Raw genomic sequence first — 23,588 nt, 5'->3', positions numbered from 1 at the left:
AAGTACTTCTTCTTACACTGAAAATCAACAATACCCTCTTATTCATTGTAGATTTACTATAATTTTTAAGGTTAGTAAATATTTTAATAATAATCGATAGAGCTAGGCTGTAGATAATGTTTGTCAAGACAATCCTTATGGGAGCAGGAAATCACTACTGCCCTAATTAGCTAGGTATGTATCGGGCTTATTGACAGAACGGTAGTGTACTTGAATGCTATGGGATTATTGCTCATTGACAGAAAAGAGCGTGCTTTCACTCTGATAATCCCTACAATGTTAATTTTTAACTTGAAAACAACAACAACAACATCATCATGAACCCCCTCCTCCTTCCTCCCAAGGGTTCATGTGAAGATAGAAACTCGTACACTGGTAATGGGAAAATTTTAATACCCTGCAATTAAATGGTATGAGGACATTACTGCTATCACAAAAGGAAAATGTATAAATGTATTACAGGATAGTTTTATGGACATTTTATAGAAACTCCAATGATTTAGTTTGTTCATTTCATATATTGAAAAGCTTACTGTAAATGTTGAAGTAAGATACATTCCCACAAAACCTCTTTAAAGTGGAATTCTAACCTTAACTATTCTTAAAGATATTCCCTCCTCCCTCCTCCTACCCATCTTACCTACCCTGTGTAAAAAAAGATCTGCATACCTAACTTTTTTATAGTCCACCAAGTCATGTGATCCTGCAGCTATGACTCCCCTGTGTCAGTGAGTAGCAGCTGCAGGGAAGAGGAGGGAGCATCAACGCCTTGGCCATGGGGGGCTATGGGTAACATCATCGCTCCTGGAATTCCCAGGGGATGTCAAGCACTCCATGACTCCAAGGGAGTCGGAGCTTCAAGATTACAAGAAGTAAACAGATCTTTTTTTTATATAGTGTAGGAAGGATAAGTAGGAAGGGGGAGGGGGTACATTTTTAACCACTTTGCGCCGGTCATACGCATATATACAGCCTCTGGCAGGTGGGCCTGGACTCCGAGCAGCTGCATATATATGCAGCCCTGTATACATAACTTACCCTGCTGAGAACACACTCCCTGCACAGTAGATTGGGGATCGGTAAGCTCCTGATGCATACTTGCCATCGGGAGCTTTCAGATCATGTGACTGCTATGACAGCCAATCACACTGGTCACATGACCCAAATGCACACCTCTCCCTCATGGTATCTAAAAGCTCTTAAAGGATCTGGAGGTATCTAGGGGAAGGGGTTAAGAATGGTTTGTGTTAGTCTTGAATTCCACTTTAAATATATTAATAAGAAAAAGACAGAGCAAGTCCACTGAAAAACTGTTCATGAATAAGTGTACTTTCAGCCAAAGTGCACTTCTTCATTTTGCCCTAACTTAGACAATCCCATTCTGCCCTCCACAGATATATACTTACTGAGATTTGATGGCTGCTGTCCCTGTTGTTTACAGTCAGCGGTGATAGGATCTTTCTTGGGTATATTACAGCCCCATAGACTTCTATTCTATGGGGCTGTCTTTTGGCCAGGACAGGTAGACGAGCCACATAGAAGTGTATAGAGTTGTATTGCCAGAAAAATTAGCATTTCACTGCTTAATGTAAACAAACAAAGGCAGCAGCAATCATATCTCAGGAAGTATACATCTGTGAAGGGGGAGGATGAGATCATCTAGGTCAGGGGTCTCCAAACGTTCTAAACAAAGGGCCAGCTTACTGTGCTGCAGACTTTAGAGGGGGTGGACCATGGCCAGTGGGAGTAGAAAATGTGTTGGCATCAGTGGGAGTAAACAATGTCCTTTCTTTGGTATTGGGGAAATTAGTATTGCTCCATTATTCGTGCCAATGGAAGGAAAAGTGCCCCATCATTGGTGTTAGTGGGAGGAATAGTGCCCCTTTGTTGGTGTCAGTGCAGAAATTATTTCTCCATTGTTTATGTCAGTGGGAAGACTAGTGCCCCAAAGGCAAGCAAAGGACCGCAGTTTTGAGACCACTGATTTAGGCAAATGGGCAAAAAGAATAAGTGAGCAAACAGTAAATATCTTTAGTTCTGCTTATTCAAAAGACATTGGTGATGCTTATGTACAATATAAGGATGATATGATTTCATGTGTACTACTGTGGTTCAACATTGATAGAATCCATAAACAACAAATGGGTGGGAATAATGCACATAGTTGGCCTACACTCATGAATCCCCCAGAAGTTGAGCTCCATTGTTTCTTAGCCATTATGACCAATGTATTTGAGACAAGGCAAATATATCTAATTGTAACCACTTTCCAGCCACCCTATAGTAGAAGTACTGCTACAGGATGGCAGGGCTGCGCAAAATCATATATATATATATATATATATATATATATATATATACACGATTTGCATTTTCCGGGTAGGGTCCACACCGCCCTACCCGCACCGATATTGGCGGATAGGGATGTCAATCACCAGGTCCCGGCCGCACTCTGCGATCGTTGGGGAAAGCTGATGGGAGAGACCTGTGTGTAATCTCTCCTGTCTGCATGGACATGCTGTTTGAGATTCAAAACAGAATGCCTCCCCAGTACAATGCAGTACACAGTAAACACACACAGTTAACCCTTTGATCGTCCCAGATATTAACCCTTTCCTGCCAAGTTTCATTAGTACAGTTATCAATACAACAAAGAACAGTGCAGCGCTCAAGAATTGTTAACTGGATGAAGACAAAAAAGTATATATAAATGTACACATATAAAGTCTATGCAATATCCGCAGTATTGTCTGATAAGATGAATATACTTCCGAGGTATGTACTGCCTTGCAATAACAGCAATGCGCACTCACCAGAAACGCATGGATTATGCGCATATAGGAATAATCATCCCAGGTATCCGATCCAACGAAGACCGAGTGGTGGGCGTCCTGTTCACTGTGGGTCATCAGAAACAACACAACAGGTCCAGAGGTCCCCTTAAGGCTAGTCACACTGGTAGTGTTGATCCCTCTTCTGGCTGGTGAGGGCACCCTTTCTGTGGGAGTAACAGCTCCAAGAAGGAGCCCCAAAAAACAGGTGCCAGAGATAGTGTAGTATGTTCTTACGGTGATTTTATTAGTCAGACATAGCAATAGGGCAGTATGCACATCACAGCAAATGTGTATAGGTAGAAGACAGCATTACTGACCCTAGTAAATATGGCCGCCGGGCCTCCTCGTGGCTCCGGCGGTAGGAAATGACGTCACGCTCTGCACAGCTTCATTAGTACAGTGTCAGTGCTTTTTATTAGCACTGATTGCTGTATTAGGGTCACTGGGGATGTCAGTGGCAGTAAGTCAGTTCTCATCCAGTGTCAGAATGCCCTCCGCAGTCCCGCTATAAGTCACTGATTGCCGCCATTACTAGTCATTTTCTAGCAAAGACATGTAGCAGAATACATTTTGGCCTAAATTTATGAAGAAAGATTTTTTTACATTTTTTTCATTGGATATGTTTTATAGCAAAAAGTAAAAAATATTGTCTTTTTTGGGGTTTTTTTTATTCAAAATTGTCAGTCTGTTTTTGCTTATAGCGCAAAAAATAAAAAACTGCAGAGGTGATCAAATACTACCAAAAGAAAGCTCCATTTGTGGGAAAAAAATGGACATAAATTTAATTTATGCACGGTGTTGCATGACAACGCAATTGTCAGTTAAAGTAACGCAGCACTGTATCGAATAAAATGGCCTGGTCAGGAAGGGGGGGGGGGGAAATCCTCTGGAGGGCAAGTGGCTAAAAGAGATAAGCTACAGAAGTTTATCTTCTGTTGTATAAAAAAAAAAAACGTTTCAAGGATTGGTAGGACCACATACAAGAGTATCTGATAGAAAATAGTATCATAAGTAATGGTCATCATGGGTTTAGGAAAGACAAAAGCTGTGAAACGTGTACTTTCCTTTTAGGAGTTAGTAAGCAGAAAGGCAAATGGGTTGTGAATGTAGCATTTTGGGACTCCTGTAGCATTTAATACTGTGTTGTAGCTAACCATAAGGGAAGTTTGGGAGAGGAGACAAGCTTTGATTTTACCGTACTATATCTTGATCTACTGAATATTTTTCTTTTTCTTGAAGTAACTGCTTTTCCAACATTTCACAAGCACTTTAAAACTGCTGAAAAACACAGCCTACACCTTTGCTTTAAGACACCACCTCCTTTATAACAATATGTGACAAATACTGTAATGAACTTTCATGCCATGCACCTCTTAGCCCAAAGAGAAAGAGATACTTAGGAAGTGTTCCTTTGCCAATTATTGATTTGGCTGCAAGTTGCTGATAGGATTCATTTTAAAATCTTTCCCGATGCCAGTAAAGCCTTCAGCACTGTTGAACCTGCATATCTATCTACTTACTTGTCTATTTACATTCCTGTTTAAACTTTTTACTTGCCATTAATCTAACAAATTATGGATAGTTACATAAAGCTTTTCCAGTACACTTCTGAAAATGCATGCAGAGCTTTGTTGCAATATCATGTATATATACCCTTTCTCTTGAATTGTCATCCTTTTGGGTTCTTTTGTTATCTTATTAGACAGAAGATACATGGTGGTCCTACCACCATCAGAGCCTTTCCATAGCAACAAAAACCCCAACATTGGATTCCCTGAATGAACTCACAGGGCGAACGTTCTTTAACATTTCAGAAATCTAAAAATATTTCTTCAGGTTGGGGTTATATTTTTATTAAAGTAACTTTTTCATGACTACTAGGCAACTGACCCTTATTCCCTAAAACAGTTTTTATGTATTTATATGGAAAATTTGCTTTGAACAATATTGATTCTTTACACCTTCAGTACTATATATAATCACTATGATGGGCCACCTCACTTACCAATAGACCTATGTGAGAGATGATGTGGAAGCTTCAACACTGCCAGGAGGTGTCAGATTGGCCTGGTTTTCAAACATAGCACAAGGGTTTAACTATGTGTAGGTACTGTGGGGTGTCTGTACTTTATACTTTTATTAAGTTTCAGTTTTATAGAAGAGGTTTGCAATAAGCTACTGTATATTGGTTTACCAAACATTGATGGTACTTACATTCTAACAAGTCTCTCTCTCGTTCTCATGCACACTCTCCCTTTCTCTGTATACACAGTAATGGTCAAAAATATTGGCACCTCTGCATTTCTGTCAGATAATGCACCACTTCGCCCAGAAGACTGTTCCAATTACAAATGTTTAGACATTCTTCTGTTTATTTCTTTTGTTTGTATTGGTATGACACAAAAACGTGGGGAAACAAAAAGCCAAATCTGACACATTCCATGCAAAACTCCAAAAATAGACTGGACAAAATTGACACCTTTTCAAAATAGCATTCGAAGTTTGTGATGCTCCTGTAATTTGTAATAAAACTCACCTGTATCAATTAACAGGTGCTGACAATATAGAAATCACACCAGAAACCAGTTAAAATGCTGAAAAATTGACTCAACCTTTCTGTTGTGTGTCTCTGTGTGCCACATGGAGCATGGAGAAGAGAAAGAGCAGCAGAGCTGCATGGACAAACTCAAGGTTACAAGTCCATCTCCAGAATGTTCCTGTGTCCACTGTGCACAATATTGTCATTATTACAGCCCATGGCACTGTAGCGAATGTTCCTGGATGTCGACAAAAGAGAAAAATTGATCAAAGATTGCAATGAAGGATTTTTCAAACAGCGACTAAAGAACCTCGATCAACTTCCAGACAAATTCAAGCTTTCTGGCATAGGGTACAACTGTATCAGCTCACACTATATGTCACCAACTGACAGAAATGTAGGTGTGTATATACAGTTGTGTTCAAAATAATAGCAGTGTGTTGAAAAAAGTGAATAAAGCTCAAAATCCTTGTAATAGAATGCTGGCTACAGAAGTCATCCACAGGAGACTCCTCAACCTTCTCTGTGAATGCTGGTCTTTTGAGGGGGTTGGCATAATGGCAAAATAGTAAAGCAAATATGAGAAGCCACCAACAGCCACCATTGCTTGTATGCTTTCATGTGATCACATCCTCGGCCACAACAGAACAGAAAGCACCAGGACGATGAGAGCCAGGGGGAGGAGCCTGAACATGGAGGCTGAGGAGAGCGCGAGGTAGTAGCTCTCCATCAGGCTCCGCTTCCCGACCTCCCCAAGGGCCCTCCTGATGTAGGAAAAGTGGGGTGAGACTTACCGGAGAGCGGAAGGACCCGGAGGAGAGAACAGGAGAACCGGGGACGTGAGACTCTGGAAAGCGGAGACGGAGATCGATCCCCCCGGGGCTATACGGGACGCAGAGCCGGTTGCTGGGAGACGAGGTGACGCGGCGTGACCACGTGGTCCGCCGTGGGGGAGCACTGGGAGGAAAAGAAGCCGGCTGGCTTCTTGAGGAGAGAAGGAGGTGCTGGTCTACTCCTGACCTTGTTCCCTGGCTTGCGGTCCAGTTTGAAGTGGACCCATGAGACCCAGCTTGCTCTCCATGGATGGACCCCTAATAAAAATGGGGATTTAAAAAGAGAAGAGCAAGAGATCCAGAGGAATCCTCCTAAGGAATGATTTACTCAGGAGAGCCCTACACCTGAAGCCCGGAGCCGCCTCGCAGAAAAGGAAGAAAGTGGAGGGTGAGTGAGAGCGGCCAGGGCTTGTTGTGTGCTAACTGTCATACTATAGTGTATAGAGGAGCAAAGGGTGAAGGAGAGGAGGGGGGATTCCCAAGGGTCAATTCAGAAAAGAAAAAGTAAATGGATAAATAGTAAAGCAAGGCTGGGACAGTAATATAGACATTTAACATTTACTTATCCCGAGTATATAGAAGAGAATAAGACCTATAGAGGATATAAAGAACAAAGGAGTTAAATGAAGTGGGCTCAAAGGGTCCCAAACTGGTGCGATCAAAAAATACACATCCCAGGGAAACGTTACCCCAGAAAGGTCCCAAGGTGGCAGTGAAAAGGGTAAAAATGGAAACTAGTCTGGGAAATAGCCTGAGATTATCATTGGACATGAATAGTAGCTGTAGTCAACAAATAGCAGGTATTATGGAAAAGAAAGAATCTATAAGTGAAAATCCTTCTAATAGCTTTTATTTCCATACACACAAATGCATTGGGAACACTACACATTCTATTCGAAATCAAAACATGAAGAAAAATATATCAAATTTGTGTTGTTCCTCTAAAAAACAAAATGAAGAAAAGTGAATATTAGACTGTTCAAAAAATTGCAGTGTTTGTATTCTTCTTTACAAACTCAAACATTCACTATATAAACTGAAAAATGTTTAGTTGTATAAGCACTGTTTCTGAGAACTACTGTACATCTGTGTTGCATGGAGTCAACCAACTTCTGGCACCTGTGAACAGGTATTCCAGCCCAGGATGATTGGACTACATTCCACAGTTCTTCTCTATTTCTTGGTTTTGCCTCAGAAACTGCATTTTTGATGTCACCCCACAGGTTTTCTATTGGATTAAGATCCGGGGATTGGGCTGGCCACTCCATAACGTCAATCTTGTTGGTCTGGAACCAAGATGTTGCACGTTTACTGGTGTGTTTGGGATCGTTGTCTTGTTGGAACACCCATTTCAAGGGCATTTCCTCTTCAGCATAAGGCAGCATGACCTCTTCAAGTATTCTGATGTATTCAAACTGATCCATGATCCCTGGTATGCGATAAACGGGCCCAACACCGTAGTATGAGAAACATCCCCATATCATGATGCTTGTGCAACCATGTTTCACTGTCTTCACAGTGTACTGTGGCTTGAATTCAGTGTTTGGGGGTCGTCTGACAAACTGTCTCCGGCCTCTAGACCCAAAAAGAACAATCTTACTTTCATCAGTCCACAAAATGTTGCGCCATTTCTCTTTAGGCCAGTCAATGTGCTCTTTGGCAAATTGTAACCTCTTCAGCACATGTCTTTTTTTCAACAGTGGGACTTTGCGGGGGCTTCTTGCAGATAGCTTGGCTTCACATAGGCGTCTTCTAATTGTAGTAGTTTTTCGCTTTCTTCCACGTCTTTCATGTTTTGGTTGCCATTTTAAAGCATTTGCGATCATTTCTTGCACTTCTTTATATGTTTTCCCCTCTCCAATCAACTTTTTAATCAAGGTACGCTGTTCTTTTGAACAATGTCTGGAACGACCCATTTTCCTCAGAATTTCAGAGAGAAATGCACTGTAACCAGCATGTACAACATTTGCTGCCTTCCTTCCTTAAATAAGGGCAATAATTGCCACCTGTTTTGCAAAGAATGAATGACCTCACTAATAGAACTCCACACTGCTATTATTTTGAACATGCCCATTTCAATTAGTGATTCAATTACACAGAATCAGCAGCATGCATGTCATGGCTGTTGGGTCCGCTGGATTTCTATTACTCTACTACACCTGCTAGTAAATTATTTGCCATGTAGAAATATCATTTCTACCAAAAACAGTGATTGATCAGGTTAGTGATGTCTGACTGCTATTATTTTGAACACAACTGTATATATATATATATATATATATAATACATACACTATTTCACTTGTAGTAATGAGTGCAGGTTTAATTTTCCTTGTACATCCTGTTGCATTTACCGTGTATTGCTGTAGTTAAAAACAAAAACAAAAGAGTAACACCAAATGACACACACTACAGTTGTTGTATTTAATCTCTCCTGTAATGCTAACGGCATCGCAGCATATCAGTCGATGTTATGAACTTGTCCTTTGCTCTGACACAAAAGGTTGATGACACAAGGCAGTTCTGTGTCAAAATGAAGCATGAATATTGCATGCATGTCATATGCAATATTTAATACATTCTATTATAGTACACTACAGAGCATCTCATCTCCTAACTGGTCCTTTTAATATGCAACAAATAATTCACTGATGGGAGCAGGAAGAAAAAGCAGCGGAAAGTAACCTAAGAAATTGATTCAAGCAAAGGCATCAGCAGAGATGACATTTTATTCCTTCATGTTTTAAACATTATCTGTGATAGCATTTTAATGAATACACCATCCTGGATATTAAAACATCAATATCATTTAATAAATGACTCGCTTCCATATATATTATTTTTATTATGTGGATATTGAGCACTTTAGGGAGATTATGTTTAATGCCATTTGGAAATCTTGCTGTATATGCTATGTAGATGGATTTACAAACAGTTTTTATCCCTAAGGCCATTTTTGCTGTGTCTTCCAAAACACCAGAATGCTGTATACCTAATCCATAATAGGTAGCACTCTGTATACCTTTAAAATGATAACTATAAATGCAAGTTATAAAGGATGATGGGTTACTGTGTTAAAACTCGACCTGCAGTCTTAGCAAGACAATGTTTTACTGTTAAAGGACACAAAGGAAAATGACAGTCAGGTTGAGAATATGACCACAGCAAGGTGAGAACAGTTTCAGATAAGGCAAATTTCAAATGGTTTCCACTGTTTTGGATGTATGGACAGTACTCCATTGTTTTGGAAAAATCATTTGGGTAACTAAAGTAACCTCAGTAAAATACGTTTTTTCTTATTATAGTTTAGAAATGTAAATGTGTCTTACTTTACCAATAAAGGATCCCTAATAACAAATTAACAGCAACCTTGGCGCTTCAAACTGAGCATATAATGAAAATATAGCTAAAAAGGTTTAGTGAGAATCACATTTCAAAAGAATTAGTAGATCGAGACACACAGCCAGCTTAAGTTATTTGAAAGTTCTGAATTACCCTGCAAACATTGAGCTTCGTCCTGTCAATCACGTACCTGGTGTTAGAGGCCAATGGAGAGAGGGCTTCCCTTGCAGCTAAGTTCCATACTCCCCTGAGAGTGGGACAGCGGGAATCAGGCCCAAAGTGGCATGGGTCACCTGTAGGAGTGCTTGTCAGAGGTACACTTAGGAGCACAGTTGATGCACTGGAATGGTGTCTGCAGACAGGTGGCACCCGTGAGAGGTATGCAGGCCTTCAGGGAAGCAGAGGACCACAGAGTAGTCAAAGCCAAGGTCAGATGCCAGGTGGAGATTGGTGCAGACGTAGTCAATAGAATAGCAGGGGTCATACACAGGAGAGTGAGTGAGAATATCTATTAGCCAAGCCAAGGTCAGATCAGGAGAGCAGGTGAGAATATCTGTTAGCCAAGCCAGGGTCAGATCATGAGTCCGGCAGAGAAGACAGGTCCAGGAACAAGCCAAAGGTAACAGGAGATCACAGTAGCAAGGGAACACGGACAAAGGTACTGGGGAGCCAGAGATTAACCAGCAATTTGAGGGAGTGATGGGCTTCCTTATAAAGGCTGTCTGGCGCCAAACTGAGCTAATGTGTGCGTAACTATGCGCCAGTGCACATGCATGTTCCGACTCACGTCTGTGTCATAGATTTTCACCAGTTTGCATTTTTGCAGCCATGCAAGGTACTGGCAGGAATGCCAGGTCTCTGAGTACCTCTGCTGTGGACAGAGCCCTGACACTGCCTCTCCCACATGCTGATCTTTCTAATGGAGGCCTAGATAGCTGCAAAACCTGACAGGAGTTTTACCCTTTCCCCAATCCAAATGTAAGCAAAACCAAAACTTTGGGTATAAATAATCTTTAACCAGTTGTGGATCTTGGGCATGGCACACAGGTCCCCCTAAAAAAAAAAAATCAACGTACACAGGGTAATTGTATTCTGCCCCTCTGCCACTCCACACTTCCATTTGTTGGAAATGCCAAGCTGTCAAATAATAGCCGAGAGTTGCTATGGAAATACAGCAGCTATTACAACAGTTGATGTGAAATAACCAACTTACTGACAGTGTTTCTAAATATTGTTCAGACTGGATAGAGAGATACCAGGTAACATTGTTACTTTGGTATTTACTTTGTTTTATTCATCTTCAGATCAAAGGGATGAGCAACCTGACAAGTTTAAAGAAAAAAAAAACTAGTTTGTAAATTTGTTTCGATATAACTCTTTAACATGTGTAATACATAATGCCATATTAACCATTAGTTTCTTAGTTTATCCTTATTACCTTTCATTTGTAATCCCTAATTAGCTTCTCTTGCTTCTTCACTAAGCTATTATTTGACTGCTGATTTTTTTTTTATGTTGTTGTTTCTATCTTTTTTTCTAAACTTTAATTAAATAAAAAAAAGTAAACTTTTTTTTGTTGCTATTCATTTTGTCTTTTTTTATTAACACAACACTACAAAAAAAATCCTTGATTTAATTTGTACATTTTAGAATAAAATGTTAAACTCTTTATCTACAGTAACACATTTTATTGAAAAAAAAAAAAGACACTGATAAAAGTATGGATTGCATTAAAAATGAAATATTTTTTGCAAGACCACATCACCAAAAAAATTAATAAATTTAATACCAAAATCCAAAATAAAATTTGTATTACTCAGTTATCTCAAGTAATGACCGCTATTGCTAAATATTAAGGCCCATAGCAAAAAAAATTATATTTGCTTTTGTCCATAGGGGTGTACATATGTGAGAGCTGAAGTGGTTAAATAAATGTTATAAACATTTGTATCTAATTGATGCTATCTTTGTGCACACTGCAATATCTTTCTGTAGAGCTATGGCTATTAGGTACTCATCAAACAAGATAATTACAGTTTACAAAAGTCTTGATATAACTGCACTGCCAGAAGATAAACATTTCTATGGAGACCTTTTTGTGATATGCTGTAATATAGCAAGGATAGCATAGTAAAGTAAAAAAAAACTTGGGTGAAGAAATGTTTACATTGTATTTCCCAAGAGATAAAAAGACATTCCAACAGCATCTACCCAAAATAATATAATTTTTTTTTAGATATCGGTATGAAATGATTTTAGATATACTGTATATTTCAGCTGTGTATTTAGCCATTTTCCTGGAGTCATCCAGATCATTGCATACTTTTTATTATCACATATTTCTGTTTCTTCTACAGAATGGCCACATATGTTGCTCAGTGGACCCACAGTGCCTTCAGGAGCTGTGATGACAACCAGCTACTCTTATAGAAGGTTCAAGGATAAAGAATGTTTCTTTCTCACATAAAAAGACCTTACACCAAAAATTGTAATCCTAAAGTATTGAAATGTGCAAACAATCTCCCTGCTGTTCAATAAAAAAGAAAGGAAAACTTAACATCTTAGCTATGGGAGATTTCTACTAAAAGGAATTTTTTTTTTACTAAACTTGAGGCCAAATATATGTCAGTTGCCGCTGACATTTTTGTGCAGAATGCCTACATGGAATTCACTACATAATCATATTTTTCAAAGGGGAATGGTGACGTACTATTCTGCTTCACAGATGGAACTGTTCATGTTTAAGGATGAAACTAAAGTACTTTAACATCAGCTTTATGCAGCTGTTGCTTGAAAATAATGGAATATCGTGAAAACAATGGCATATACACCCACAGTAAAATTGCTTGCCTTGATCACTGCTAGGTTCACCAAGTCCTGGAACATGAACTAAAGATTCTTGGTGGGGTTTGAAGTGTTTATAAAGATAAGTTCATATTGTACCACTTGACATCACCTGCACATATTTTTCTCACCGATCTGAAATATTTTAATATATATTGTAGGGAGTGATTTTGCAAATAAATTGAAGATCTGTGTTATGGACACCCGTTATTCTTTGGTACGCTTTCTGTATCAGCATGGAAAAAAAATGTGTTTTTGGAGGGAGCAGCTATCATTGCTGTTTTATTTCTTGCACTTTTTGACTTCTTTTCTTGACTGGATACGTTTAGTATAATTGTGCTCTCGTGTGGATTTAAATAAATGTTTCTCTTACATACAGTTCTGGAAATTTTTTGTTCTCTAGTAAAATGTTTCTTTGAACATTTGTACTTTTCTGTCTACCATGTACAGTCTCTTGAAATACATTTTATGACTACAATTTTCATGGTACCGTGAAGGAAATCCTTTCCAATCGCTCCAGAAGTTTTAACTGTGCTATATTAGTGCCACATTCAGCTTAAAAGACACATTTATTTAAAAATATATTGCTCTGTCTCTCACTGCATTTAATACTAGCCACTGAAAATAGCACCTCAAAGACATAAGATGAATCATTTATTAGTTCCACCAGTGTGTCAGGCATTACCATTTCCACAGTGAAAGCCAATGCAACTCAGCAAAAGACACCAAACAACTTACCAATATCTCATTGGATCTTAGGAAAAGACTAGTCAATAACTTAGAAAATCCAGTGCAGCTGGCTTGATGAAAGATTTCCTTTGAGACCAAACAATTCACAAAAAGGTCGCCTGATGCAAGATATTACACATTACTAAACACCAATGAATACTGTGCCCTTTAACAGACTTTTGTTTTCATAGGTCTCCCCAACCTTTACTCTCCATTGCATTGTACTGGACTGGACGTATAAGTGGGACTGTAAACAAAACGTTTATTACATATTTTGAACGCATATATATAAAATCAGCTACAGTCACTCAAACATATCATAAGACTGCATTTCATGGTGGAGTTTAGGCACCTGAGAAGGCTGTTCACAGGGGATGAAAAAAGGAATTAATAGATTTGATCACAAATTATGGTTTGCAAATACTGTACTGGTTTAGTGATAGAAGACATAATCTGACTTTCTGCCAATTTTTATTATTCACTGGTCAGTATTTGTTATCTTCAACTATGGTGATGACTGAAACCACAAAATGCAGATGAAGTTGATGAAAACCACATTTTCCCCAAGATTGTTGGGTTTCCCATGTATAACAGTGTGAGGCATGTACAGTCAGGTGAATCTTAGAGTAAAAGTCTCTGAATTGACAGAAGCCAGTTGATGTGGTTTGGGCATCTTTAGGACATGTTTGTAGGCATGCACCCCTAATTTTACAGTTTTGGGTGTAAATTTAAATAAGGCTAGCAGTGGATAGCCATACAGTCATTGTTAGAGATGAGCGAAGAAATGAAAAATTCGATTCGACTGATTCGGCGAATTCGTGGACAATATTCGATTCGAGTCGAATAAATTCGCTGTGAATTTAACTTAAAAAAGGGTGTTTCTAGGCTTCAGAGAGACTTAATATTAGTGCAGAACACTGTACCTTTAATTTAAATGCCCTTGGAGTCTGCTGGGGAAGAGAAATAATACTGTCAGTCAGTATGACATGCAGATGAGTGCCGTCGATCTTAGAATCACCGCACACTTCACTCATTTGGGCAGTCACGGGGCCAAAACCAGAGTGTGGAGCCACAGTGTGGCGGTGGAGGCAGCAGCAATGGGAGGCCATACAGCACCCTATGACAAAAATGGAAACCACCAGCAGTGTGAGGAGACCTGAAAGTGGCACATGGCAGAGTGTGGCGATAGAGACAGCAGCAATGGGAGGCCGTACAGGGACCCATGACACACTCTGGACCTGGCAGCAGCATGAGGAGGCGGTACAGGGGCCCATGACAGATTACGGGCCTGGCAGCAGCATGAGGAGTCGGTACAGGGGCCCATGGCAGATTACGGGCCTGGCAGCAGCAATGGGAGGCCGTACAGGGACCCATGACACACTCTGGACCTGGCAGCAGCATGGGGAGGCGGTACAGGGGCCCATGACAGATTACGGGCCTGGCAGCAGCATGAGGAGTCGGTACGGGGGCCCATGACACACTCTGGACCTGGCAGCAGCATGAGGAGGCGGTACAGGGGCGCATGACAGATTACGAGCCTGGCAGCAGCAACTTGGACAGGAGGACGTTCAGCTTCTGCACCGTCGGGTGCGTGCTCGCAAACTGTTGTCTCTTGGAAACGGATTCCAAGAAAGACTGCTGACGGAATCCGTGAAGAGGAGTAGCAGGAGAAGGAGCATCTGAACGAGCGGAATATGCCAACAAGCGACAACAGTGGCCCATGACAGATTACGGGCCTGGCAGCAGCATGAGGAGTCGGTACGGGGGCCCATGGCAGATTACGGGCCTGGCAGCAGCTATGGGAGGCCCGTAATCTGCCAGCACCCTATGACAAAAAATGGAACCCACCAGCAGTGTGAGGAGACCTGAAAGTGGCACATGGCAGAGTGTGGCGATGGAGACAGCAGCAATGGGAGGCCGTACAGGGACCCATGAGAGACTCTGGACCTGGCAGCAGCATGAGGAGGCGGTATAGGGGCCCATGGCAGATTAGGGGCCTGGCAGCAGCTATGGGAGGCCCGTAATCTGCCAGCACCCTATGACAAAAAATGGAACACACCAGCAGTGTGAGGAGACCTGAAAGTGGCACATGGCAGAGTGTGGCGATGGAGGCAGCAGCAATGGGAGGCCGTACAGGGACCATGACAGACTCTGGACTTGGCAGCAGCATGAGGAGGCGGTATAGGGGCCCATGGCAGATTAGGGGCCTGGCAGCAGCTATGGGAGGCCCGTAATCTGCCAGCACCCTATGACAAAAAATGGAACACACCAGCAGTGTGAGGAGACCTGAAAGTGGCACATGTTTGGGGCATGATTCATGGCGGATTTAGTCAGTTGTGTCAGGAACTGGTGGTTTGAAATCCAGACTAATCCACGCCTGATTCATTTTCACAAACGTGAGTCTCTCCACACTTTGGGTGGACAGTCGTGTCCTCCGCGGAGTTGCAATACCTCCTGCCGCACTAAACACGCGCTCCGATGCCACGCTACTGGCCGGGCATGACAGCCTTTCAAGGGCAAATTCAGCTAGTTGGGGCCAAAGGTCAAGTTTCGTTGCCCAGTAGTCAAGGGGATTGTCTACCTCGGTTGGCAGGGTGCTGTCCAAGTAGGCCTAAGCCTGTTGTTTGAGGTCCTGCTCCAGGTCCACCTGATGCTGCTGCTGCTGCTGCGGCTGGTTAGTAGTTTCCTCACTGCGCTGGTGAAGAAAGCTACTCATCATCGACTGCAGACTGAGGCAGCCGCTGCTGGTGGAGCTGCCACTGCTCCTACCACCCCACCCCTCCCCTGCTGCCATGGCAGCGGAACACGAGCGCACAGGGCCCACAGTGTCTGAGGATGGACGTTGGCGCAGACAGGCAGAGACCAGCTGACTACATAGGTGTTTTTTATAGTACGTTATTTTGGCCTCCCTCTCAGCAGGTGTGAAAAAGGCCACCATTTTTGAACGGTAGCGAGGGTCCAACAAGGTGGACAGCCAAAAGTCATCCCTCTGTCTGATGGTTATTATTCGGCTGTCGCTACGCAAGCAACCGAGCATGCTATGGGCCATTTGTGCCAAGGAATGCGAGGGACTCCCTGCCTCCATCTCCACAGCATACTGCCACGGTGCGTCTAGGTCCTCTGTCTCCTCTTCCTCCTCCTCTACCAGATGCTCCTGCTCCTCCACTCCTGTCCGCTGAGTGGAAAAACCACCCATTTCACTCAATAATTCCTGAGCACCAATGTCCTCCTCTACCTCCTCCTCTTCTTCCAGTCCTGCCCCCACAGGGGCCATGTGGCGTTGAGATCTGTGCGCCACGTCTACCGCACCCTGACCAGCCATTGTTAACAGCATTTGTTCCAGGACGTGCAACAGAGGAATGACGTCGTTCATCCCATAGTCCTGCCGACTCACGAATAGCGTGGCCTCCTCAAAGGGCCTGAGCAAGCGCAGGTGTCACGCATGAGCTGCCAATGGCTGACATCTAAGTTACACAGGGAGTACCTTTATCTGCTTTTAACATCAGGAAATCTGTGATGGCCTTTTGCTGTTCGTAAAGGCGGTCTAACATATGTAGGGTTGAATTCCACCTTGTTGCAACGTCACAGCATGAGGAGTCGGTATAGGGGCCCATGGCAGATTAGGGGCCTGGCAGCAGTTATGGGAGGCCCATAATCTGCCAGCACCCTATGACAAAAAATGGAACACACCAGCAGTGTGAGGAGACCTGAAAGTGGCACATGGCAGAGTGTGGCGATGGAGACAGCAGCAATGGGAGGCCGTACAGGGACCCATGAGAGACTCTGGACCTGGCAGCAGCATGAGGAGGCGGTATATAGGGGCCTACGGCAGATTAGGGGCCTGGCAGCAGCTATAGGAGGCCCGTAATCTGCCAGCACCCTATGTCAAAAAATTCAACACACCAGCAGTGTGTGAGGAGACCTGAAAGTGGCACATGGCAGAGTGTGGCGATGGAGACAGCAGCAATGGGAGGCCGTACAGGGACCCATGACAGACTCTGGACTTGGCAGCAGCATGAGGAGGCGGTATATAGGGGCTTATGGCAGATTAGGGGCCTGGCAGCAGCTATAGGAGGCCCGTAATCTGCCAGCACCCTATGTCAAAAAATTCAACACACCAGCAGTGTGAGGAGACCTGAAAGTGGCACATGGCAGAGTGTGGCGATGGAGACAGCAGCAATGGGAGGCCGTACAGGGACCCATGACAGACTCTGAACTTGGCAGCAGCATGAGGAGGCGGTATATAGGGGCCCATGGCAGATTAGGGGCCTGGCAGCAGCTATAGGAGGCCCGTAATCTGCCAGCACCCTATGTCAAAAAATTCAACACACCAGCAGTGTGAGGAGACCTGAAAGTGGCACATGGCAGAGTGTGGCGATGGAGACAGCAGCAATGGGAGGCCGTACAGGGACCCATGACAGACTCTGGACTTGGCAGCAGCATGAGGAGGCGGTATATAGGGGCCCATGGCAGATTAGGGGCCTGGCAGCAGCTATGGGAGGCCCGTAATCTGCCAGCACCCTATGTCAAAAAATTCTACACACCAGCAGTGTGTGAGGAGACCTGAAAGTGGCACATGGCAGAGTGTGGCGATGGAGACAGCAGCAATGGGAGGCCGTACAGGGACCCATGACAGACTCTGGACTTGGCAGCAGCATGAGGAGGCGGTATATAGGGGCCCATGGCAGATTAGGGGCCTGGCAGCAGCTATGGGAGGCCCGTAATCTGCCAGCACCCTATGTCAAAAAATTCAACACACCAGCAGTGTGTGAGGAGACCTGAAAGTGGCACATGGCAGAGTGTGGCGATGGAGAAAGCAGCAATGGGAGGCCGTACAGGGACCCATGAGAGACTCTGGACCTGGCAGCAGCATGAGGAGGCGGTATATAGGGGCCTATGGCAGATTAGGGGCCTGGCAGCAGCTATGTGAGGCCCGTAATCTGCCTGCACCCTATGTCAAAAAATTAAACACACCAGCAGTGTGAAGAGACCTGAAAGTGGCACATGGCAGAGTGTGGCGATGGAGACAGCAGCAATGGGAGGCCGTACAGGGACCATGACAGACTCTGGACTTGGCAGCAGCATGAGGAGGCGGTATATAGGGGCCCATGGCAGATTAGGGGCCTGGCAGCAGCTATGTGAGGCCCGTAATCTGCCTGCACCCTATGTCAAAAAATTTAACACACCAGCAGTGTGAAGAGACCTGAAAGTGGCACATGGCAGCAGAGTGTGGCGATGGAGACAGCAGCAATGGGAGGCCGTACAGGGACCCATGAGAGACTCTAGACTTGGCAGCAGCATGAGGAGGCGGTATATAGGGGCCCATGGCAGATTAGGGGCCTGGCAGCAGCTATGTGAGGCCCGTAATCTGCCTGCACCCTATGTCAAAAAATTAAACACACCAGCAGTGTGAAGAGACCTGAAAGTGGCACATGGCAGCAGAGTGTGGCGATGGAGACAGCAGCAATGGGAGGCCGTACAGGGACCCATGAGAGACTCTAGACTTGGCAGCAGCATGAGGAGGCGGTATATAGGGGCCCATGGCAGATTAGGGGCCTGGCAGCAGCTATGTGAGGCCCGTAATCTGCCTGCACCCTATGTCAAAAAATTAAACACACCAGCAGTGTGAAGAGACCTGAAAGTGGCACATGGCAGCAGAGTGTGGCGATGGAGACAGCAGCAATGGGAGGCCGTACAGGGACCATGACAGACTCTGGACTTGGCAGCAGCATGAGGAGGCGGTATATAGGGGCCCATGGCAGATTAGGGGCCTGGCAGCAGCTATGTGAGGCCCGTAATCTGCCTGCACCCTATGTCAAAAAATTTAACACACCAGCAGTGTGAAGAGACCTGAAAGTGGCACATGGCAGCAGAGTGTGGCGATGGAGACAGCAGCAATGGGAGGCCGTACAGGGACCATGACAGACTCTGGACTTGGCAGCAGCATGAGGAGGCGGTATATAGGGGCCCATGGCAGATTAGGGGCCTGGCAGCAGCTATGTGAGGCCCGTAATCTGCCTGCACCCTATGTCAAAAAATTTAACACACCAGCAGTGTGAAGAGACCTGAAAGTGGCACATGGCAGCAGAGTGTGGCGATGGAGACAGCAGCAATGGGAGGCCGTACAGGGACCATGACAGACTCTGGACTTGGCAGCAGCATGAGGAGGCGGTATATAGGGGCCCATGGCAGATTAGGGGCCTGGCAGCAGCTATGTGAGGCCCGTAATCTGCCTGCACCCTATGTCAAAAAATTTAACACACCAGCAGTGTGAAGAGACCTGAAAGTGGCACATGGCAGCAGAGTGTGGCGATGGAGACAGCAGCAATGGGAGGCCGTACAGGGACCCATGAGAGACTCTAGACTTGGCAGCAGCATGAGGAGGCGGTATATAGGGGCCCATGGCAGATTAGGGGCCTGGCAGCAGCTATGTGAGGCCCGTAATCTGCCTGCACCCTATGTCAAAAAATTAAACACACCAGCAGTGTGAAGAGACCTGAAAGTGGCACATGGCAGCAGAGTGTGGCGATGGAGACAGCAGCAATGGGAGGCCGTACAGGGACCCATGAGAGACTCTAGACTTGGCAGCAGCATGAGGAGGCGGTATATAGGGGCCCATGGCAGATTAGGGGCCTGGCAGCAGCTATGTGAGGCCCGTAATCTGCCTGCACCCTATGTCAAAAAATTAAACACACCAGCAGTGTGAAGAGACCTGAAAGTGGCACATGGCAGCAGAGTGTGGCGATGGAGACAGCAGCAATGGGAGGCCGTACAGGGACCATGACAGACTCTGGACTTGGCAGCAGCATGAGGAGGCGGTATATAGGGGCCCATGGCAGATTAGGGGCCTGGCAGCAGCTATGTGAGGCCCGTAATCTGCCTGCACCCTATGTCAAAAAATTTAACACACCAGCAGTGTGAAGAGACCTGAAAGTGGCACATGGCAGCAGAGTGTGGCGATGGAGACAGCAGCAATGGGAGGCCGTACAGGGACCATGACAGACTCTGGACTTGGCAGCAGCATGAGGAGGCGGTATATAGGGGCCCATGGCAGATTAGGGGCCTGGCAGCAGCTATGTGAGGCCCGTAATCTGCCTGCACCCTATGTCAAAAAATTTAACACACCAGCAGTGTGAAGAGACCTGAAAGTGGCACATGGCAGCAGAGTGTGGCGATGGAGACAGCAGCAATGGGAGGCCGTACAGGGACCATGACAGACTCTGGACTTGGCAGCAGCATGAGGAGGCGGTATATAGGGGCCCATGGCAGATTAGGGGCCTGGCAGCAGCTATGTGAGGCCCGTAATCTGCCTGCACCCTATGTCAAAAAATTAAACACACCAGCAGTGTGAAGAGACCTGAAAGTGGCACATGGCAGCAGAGTGTGGCGATGGAGACAGCAGCAATGGGAGGCCGTACAGGGACCATGACAGACTCTGGACTTGGCAGCAGCATGAGGAGGCGGTATATAGGGGCCCATGGCAGATTAGGGGCCTGGCAGCAGCTATGTGAGGCCCGTAATCTGCCTGCACCCTATGTCAAAAAATTAAACACACCAGCAGTGTGAAGAGACCTGAAAGTGGCACATGGCAGAGTGTGGCGATGGAGACAGCAGCAATGGGAGGCCGTACAGGGACCATGACAGACTCTGGACTTGGCAGCAGCATGAGGAGGCGGTATATAGGGGCCCATGGCAGATTAGGGGCCTGGCAGCAGCTATGTGAGGCCCGTAATCTGCCTGCACCCTATGTCAAAAAATTTAACACACCAGCAGTGTGAAGAGACCTGAAAGTGGCACATGGCAGCAGAGTGTGGCGATGGAGACAGCAGCAATGGGAGGCCGTACAGGGACCATGACAGACTCTGGACTTGGCAGCAGCATGAGGAGGCGGTATATAGGGGCCCATGGCAGATTAGGGGCCTGGCAGCAGCTATGTGAGGCCCGTAATCTGCCTGCACCCTATGTCAAAAAATTTAACACACCAGCAGTGTGAAGAGACCTGAAAGTGGCACATGGCAGCAGAGTGTGGCGATGGAGACAGCAGCAATGGGAGGCCGTACAGGGACCATGACAGACTCTGGACTTGGCAGCAGCATGAGGAGGCGGTATATAGGGGCCCATGGCAGATTAGGGGCCTGGCAGCAGCTATGTGAGGCCCGTAATCTGCCTGCACCCTATGTCAAAAAATTTAACACACCAGCAGTGTGAAGAGACCTGAAAGTGGCACATGGCAGCAGAGTGTGGCGATGGAGACAGCAGCAATGGGAGGCCGTACAGGGACCATGACAGACTCTGGACTTGGCAGCAGCATGAGGAGGCGGTATATAGGGGCCCATGGCAGATTAGGGGCCTGGCAGCAGCTATGTGAGGCCCGTAATCTGCCTGCACCCTATGTCAAAAAATTTAACACACCAGCAGTGTGAAGAGACCTGAAAGTGGCACATGGCAGCAGAGTGTGGCGATGGAGACAGCAGCAATGGGAGGCCGTACAGGGACCATGACAGACTCTGGACTTGGCAGCAGCATGAGGAGGCGGTATATAGGGGCCCATGGCAGATTAGGGGCCTGGCAGCAGCTATGTGAGGCCCGTAATCTGCCTGCACCCTATGTCAAAAAATTTAACACACCAGCAGTGTGAAGAGACCTGAAAGTGGCACATGGCAGCAGAGTGTGGCGATGGAGACAGCAGCAATGGGAGGCCGTACAGGGACCCATGAGAGACTCTAGACTTGGCAGCAGCATGAGGAGGCGGTATATAGGGGCCCATGGCAGATTAGGGGCCTGGCAGCAGCTATGTGAGGCCCGTAATCTGCCAGCACCCTATGTCAAAAAATTTAACACACCAGCAGTGTGAAGAGACCTGAAAGTGGCACATGGCATGAGAGACTCTGGACCTGGCAGCAGCAGGAGGAGGCGGTATAGGGGCCCATGGCTGATTAGGGGCCTGGCAGCAGCTATGTGAGGCCCGTTATCTTGCAGCACCCTATGTCAAAAAATTTAACACACCAGCAGTGTGAAGAGACCTGAAAGTGGCACATGGCAGCAGAGTGTGGCGATGGAGACAGCAGCAATGGGAGGCCGTACAGGGACCCATGAGAGACTCTGGACCTGGCAGCAGCAGGAGGAGGTGGTATATAGGGGCCCATGGCAGATTAGGGGCCTGGCAGCAGCTATGTGAGGCCCGTAATCTGCCTGCACCCTATGTCAAAAAATTTAACACACCAGCAGTGTGAAGAGACCTGAAAGTGGCACATGGCAGCAGAGTGTGGCGATGGAGACAGCAGCAATGGGAGGCCGTACAGGGACCATGACAGACTCTGGACTTGGCAGCAGCATGAGGAGGCGGTATATAGGGGCCCATGGCAGATTAGGGGCCTGGCAGCAGCTATGGGAGGCCCGTAATCTGCCAGCACCCTATGTCAAAAAATTTAACACACCAGCAGTGTGAAGAGACCTGAAAGTGGCACATGGCATGAGAGACTCTGGACCTGGCAGCAGCAGGAGGAGGCGGTATAGGGGCCCATGGCTGATTAGGGGCCTGGCAGCAGCTATGTGAGGCCCGTTATCTTGCAGCACCCTATGTCAAAAAATTTAACACACCAGCAGTGTGAAGAGACCTGAAAGTGGCACATGGCAGCAGAGTGTGGCGATGGAGACAGCAGCAATGGGAGGCCGTACAGGGACCCATGAGAGACTCTGGACCTGGCAGCAGCAGGAGGAGGTGGTATATAGGGGCCCATGGCAGATTAGGGGCCTGGCAGCAGCTATGTGAGGCCCGTAATCTGCCTGCACCCTATGTCAAAAAATTTAACACACCAGCAGTGTGAAGAGACCTGAAAGTGGCACATGGCAGCAGAGTGTGGCGATGGAGACAGCAGCAATGGGAGGCCGTACAGGGACCCATGAGAGACTCTGGACCTGGCAGCAGCAGGAGGAGGTGGTATATAGGGGCCTATGGCAGATTAGGGGCCTGGCAGCAGCTATAGGAGGCCCGTAATCTGCCAGCACCCTATGTCAAAAAATTCAACACACCAGCAGTGTGAGGAGACCTGAAAGTGGCACATGTTTGAGGCATGATTCATGGCGGATTTAGTCAGTTGTGTCAGGAACTGGTGGTTTGAAATCCAGACTAATCCACGCCTGATTCATTTTCACAAACGTGAGTCTCTCCACACTTTGGGTGGACAGTCGTGTCCTCCGCGGAGTTACAATACCTCCTGCCGCACTAAACACGCGCTCCGATGCCACGCTACTGGCCGGGCATGACAGCCTTTCAAGGGCAAATTCAGCTAGTTGGGGCCAAAGGTCAAGTTTCGTTGCCCAGTAGTCAAGGGGATTGTCTACCTCGGTTGGCAGGGTGCTGTCCAAGTAGGCCCAAGCCTGTTGTTTGAGCTCCTGCTCCAGGTCCACCTGATGCTGCTGCTGCTGCTGCTGCTGCGGCTGGTTAGTAGTTTCCTCACTGCGCTGG

At 45.8% G+C, this 23,588-nt stretch overlaps 1 protein-coding gene across 2 annotated transcripts in view; it reads left to right on the top strand.

Annotated features, from left to right (window-relative positions):
• Positions 1 to 12,769, top strand: part of NELL2 (neural EGFL like 2) — a 347,194-nt gene extending 334,425 nt beyond the window's left edge. For both annotated transcript variants that reach the window (XM_089674010.1, XM_089674009.1), the window contains one exon: positions 11,905 to 12,769. In XM_089674010.1, coding sequence (XP_089530136.1) covers positions 11,905 to 11,955 — 51 coding nt within the window. In that variant the 3' untranslated portion in view covers positions 11,956 to 12,769. The remainder of the gene's footprint in view (positions 1 to 11,904) is intronic.
• The last annotated feature ends 10,819 nt before the right edge of the window (positions 12,770 to 23,588 follow it).

This window comes from Staurois parvus, unplaced genomic scaffold (assembly GCF_062004578.1).
Source record: "Staurois parvus isolate SC_StPar_1 unplaced genomic scaffold, SC_StPar_1.0 ptg000147l, whole genome shotgun sequence".
NCBI classification, from domain to species: Eukaryota; Metazoa; Chordata; class Amphibia; order Anura; family Ranidae; genus Staurois; species Staurois parvus.
Note: the sequence above shows the minus strand (reverse complement) of the source record. Positions and strands in the feature narration are given on the sequence as shown.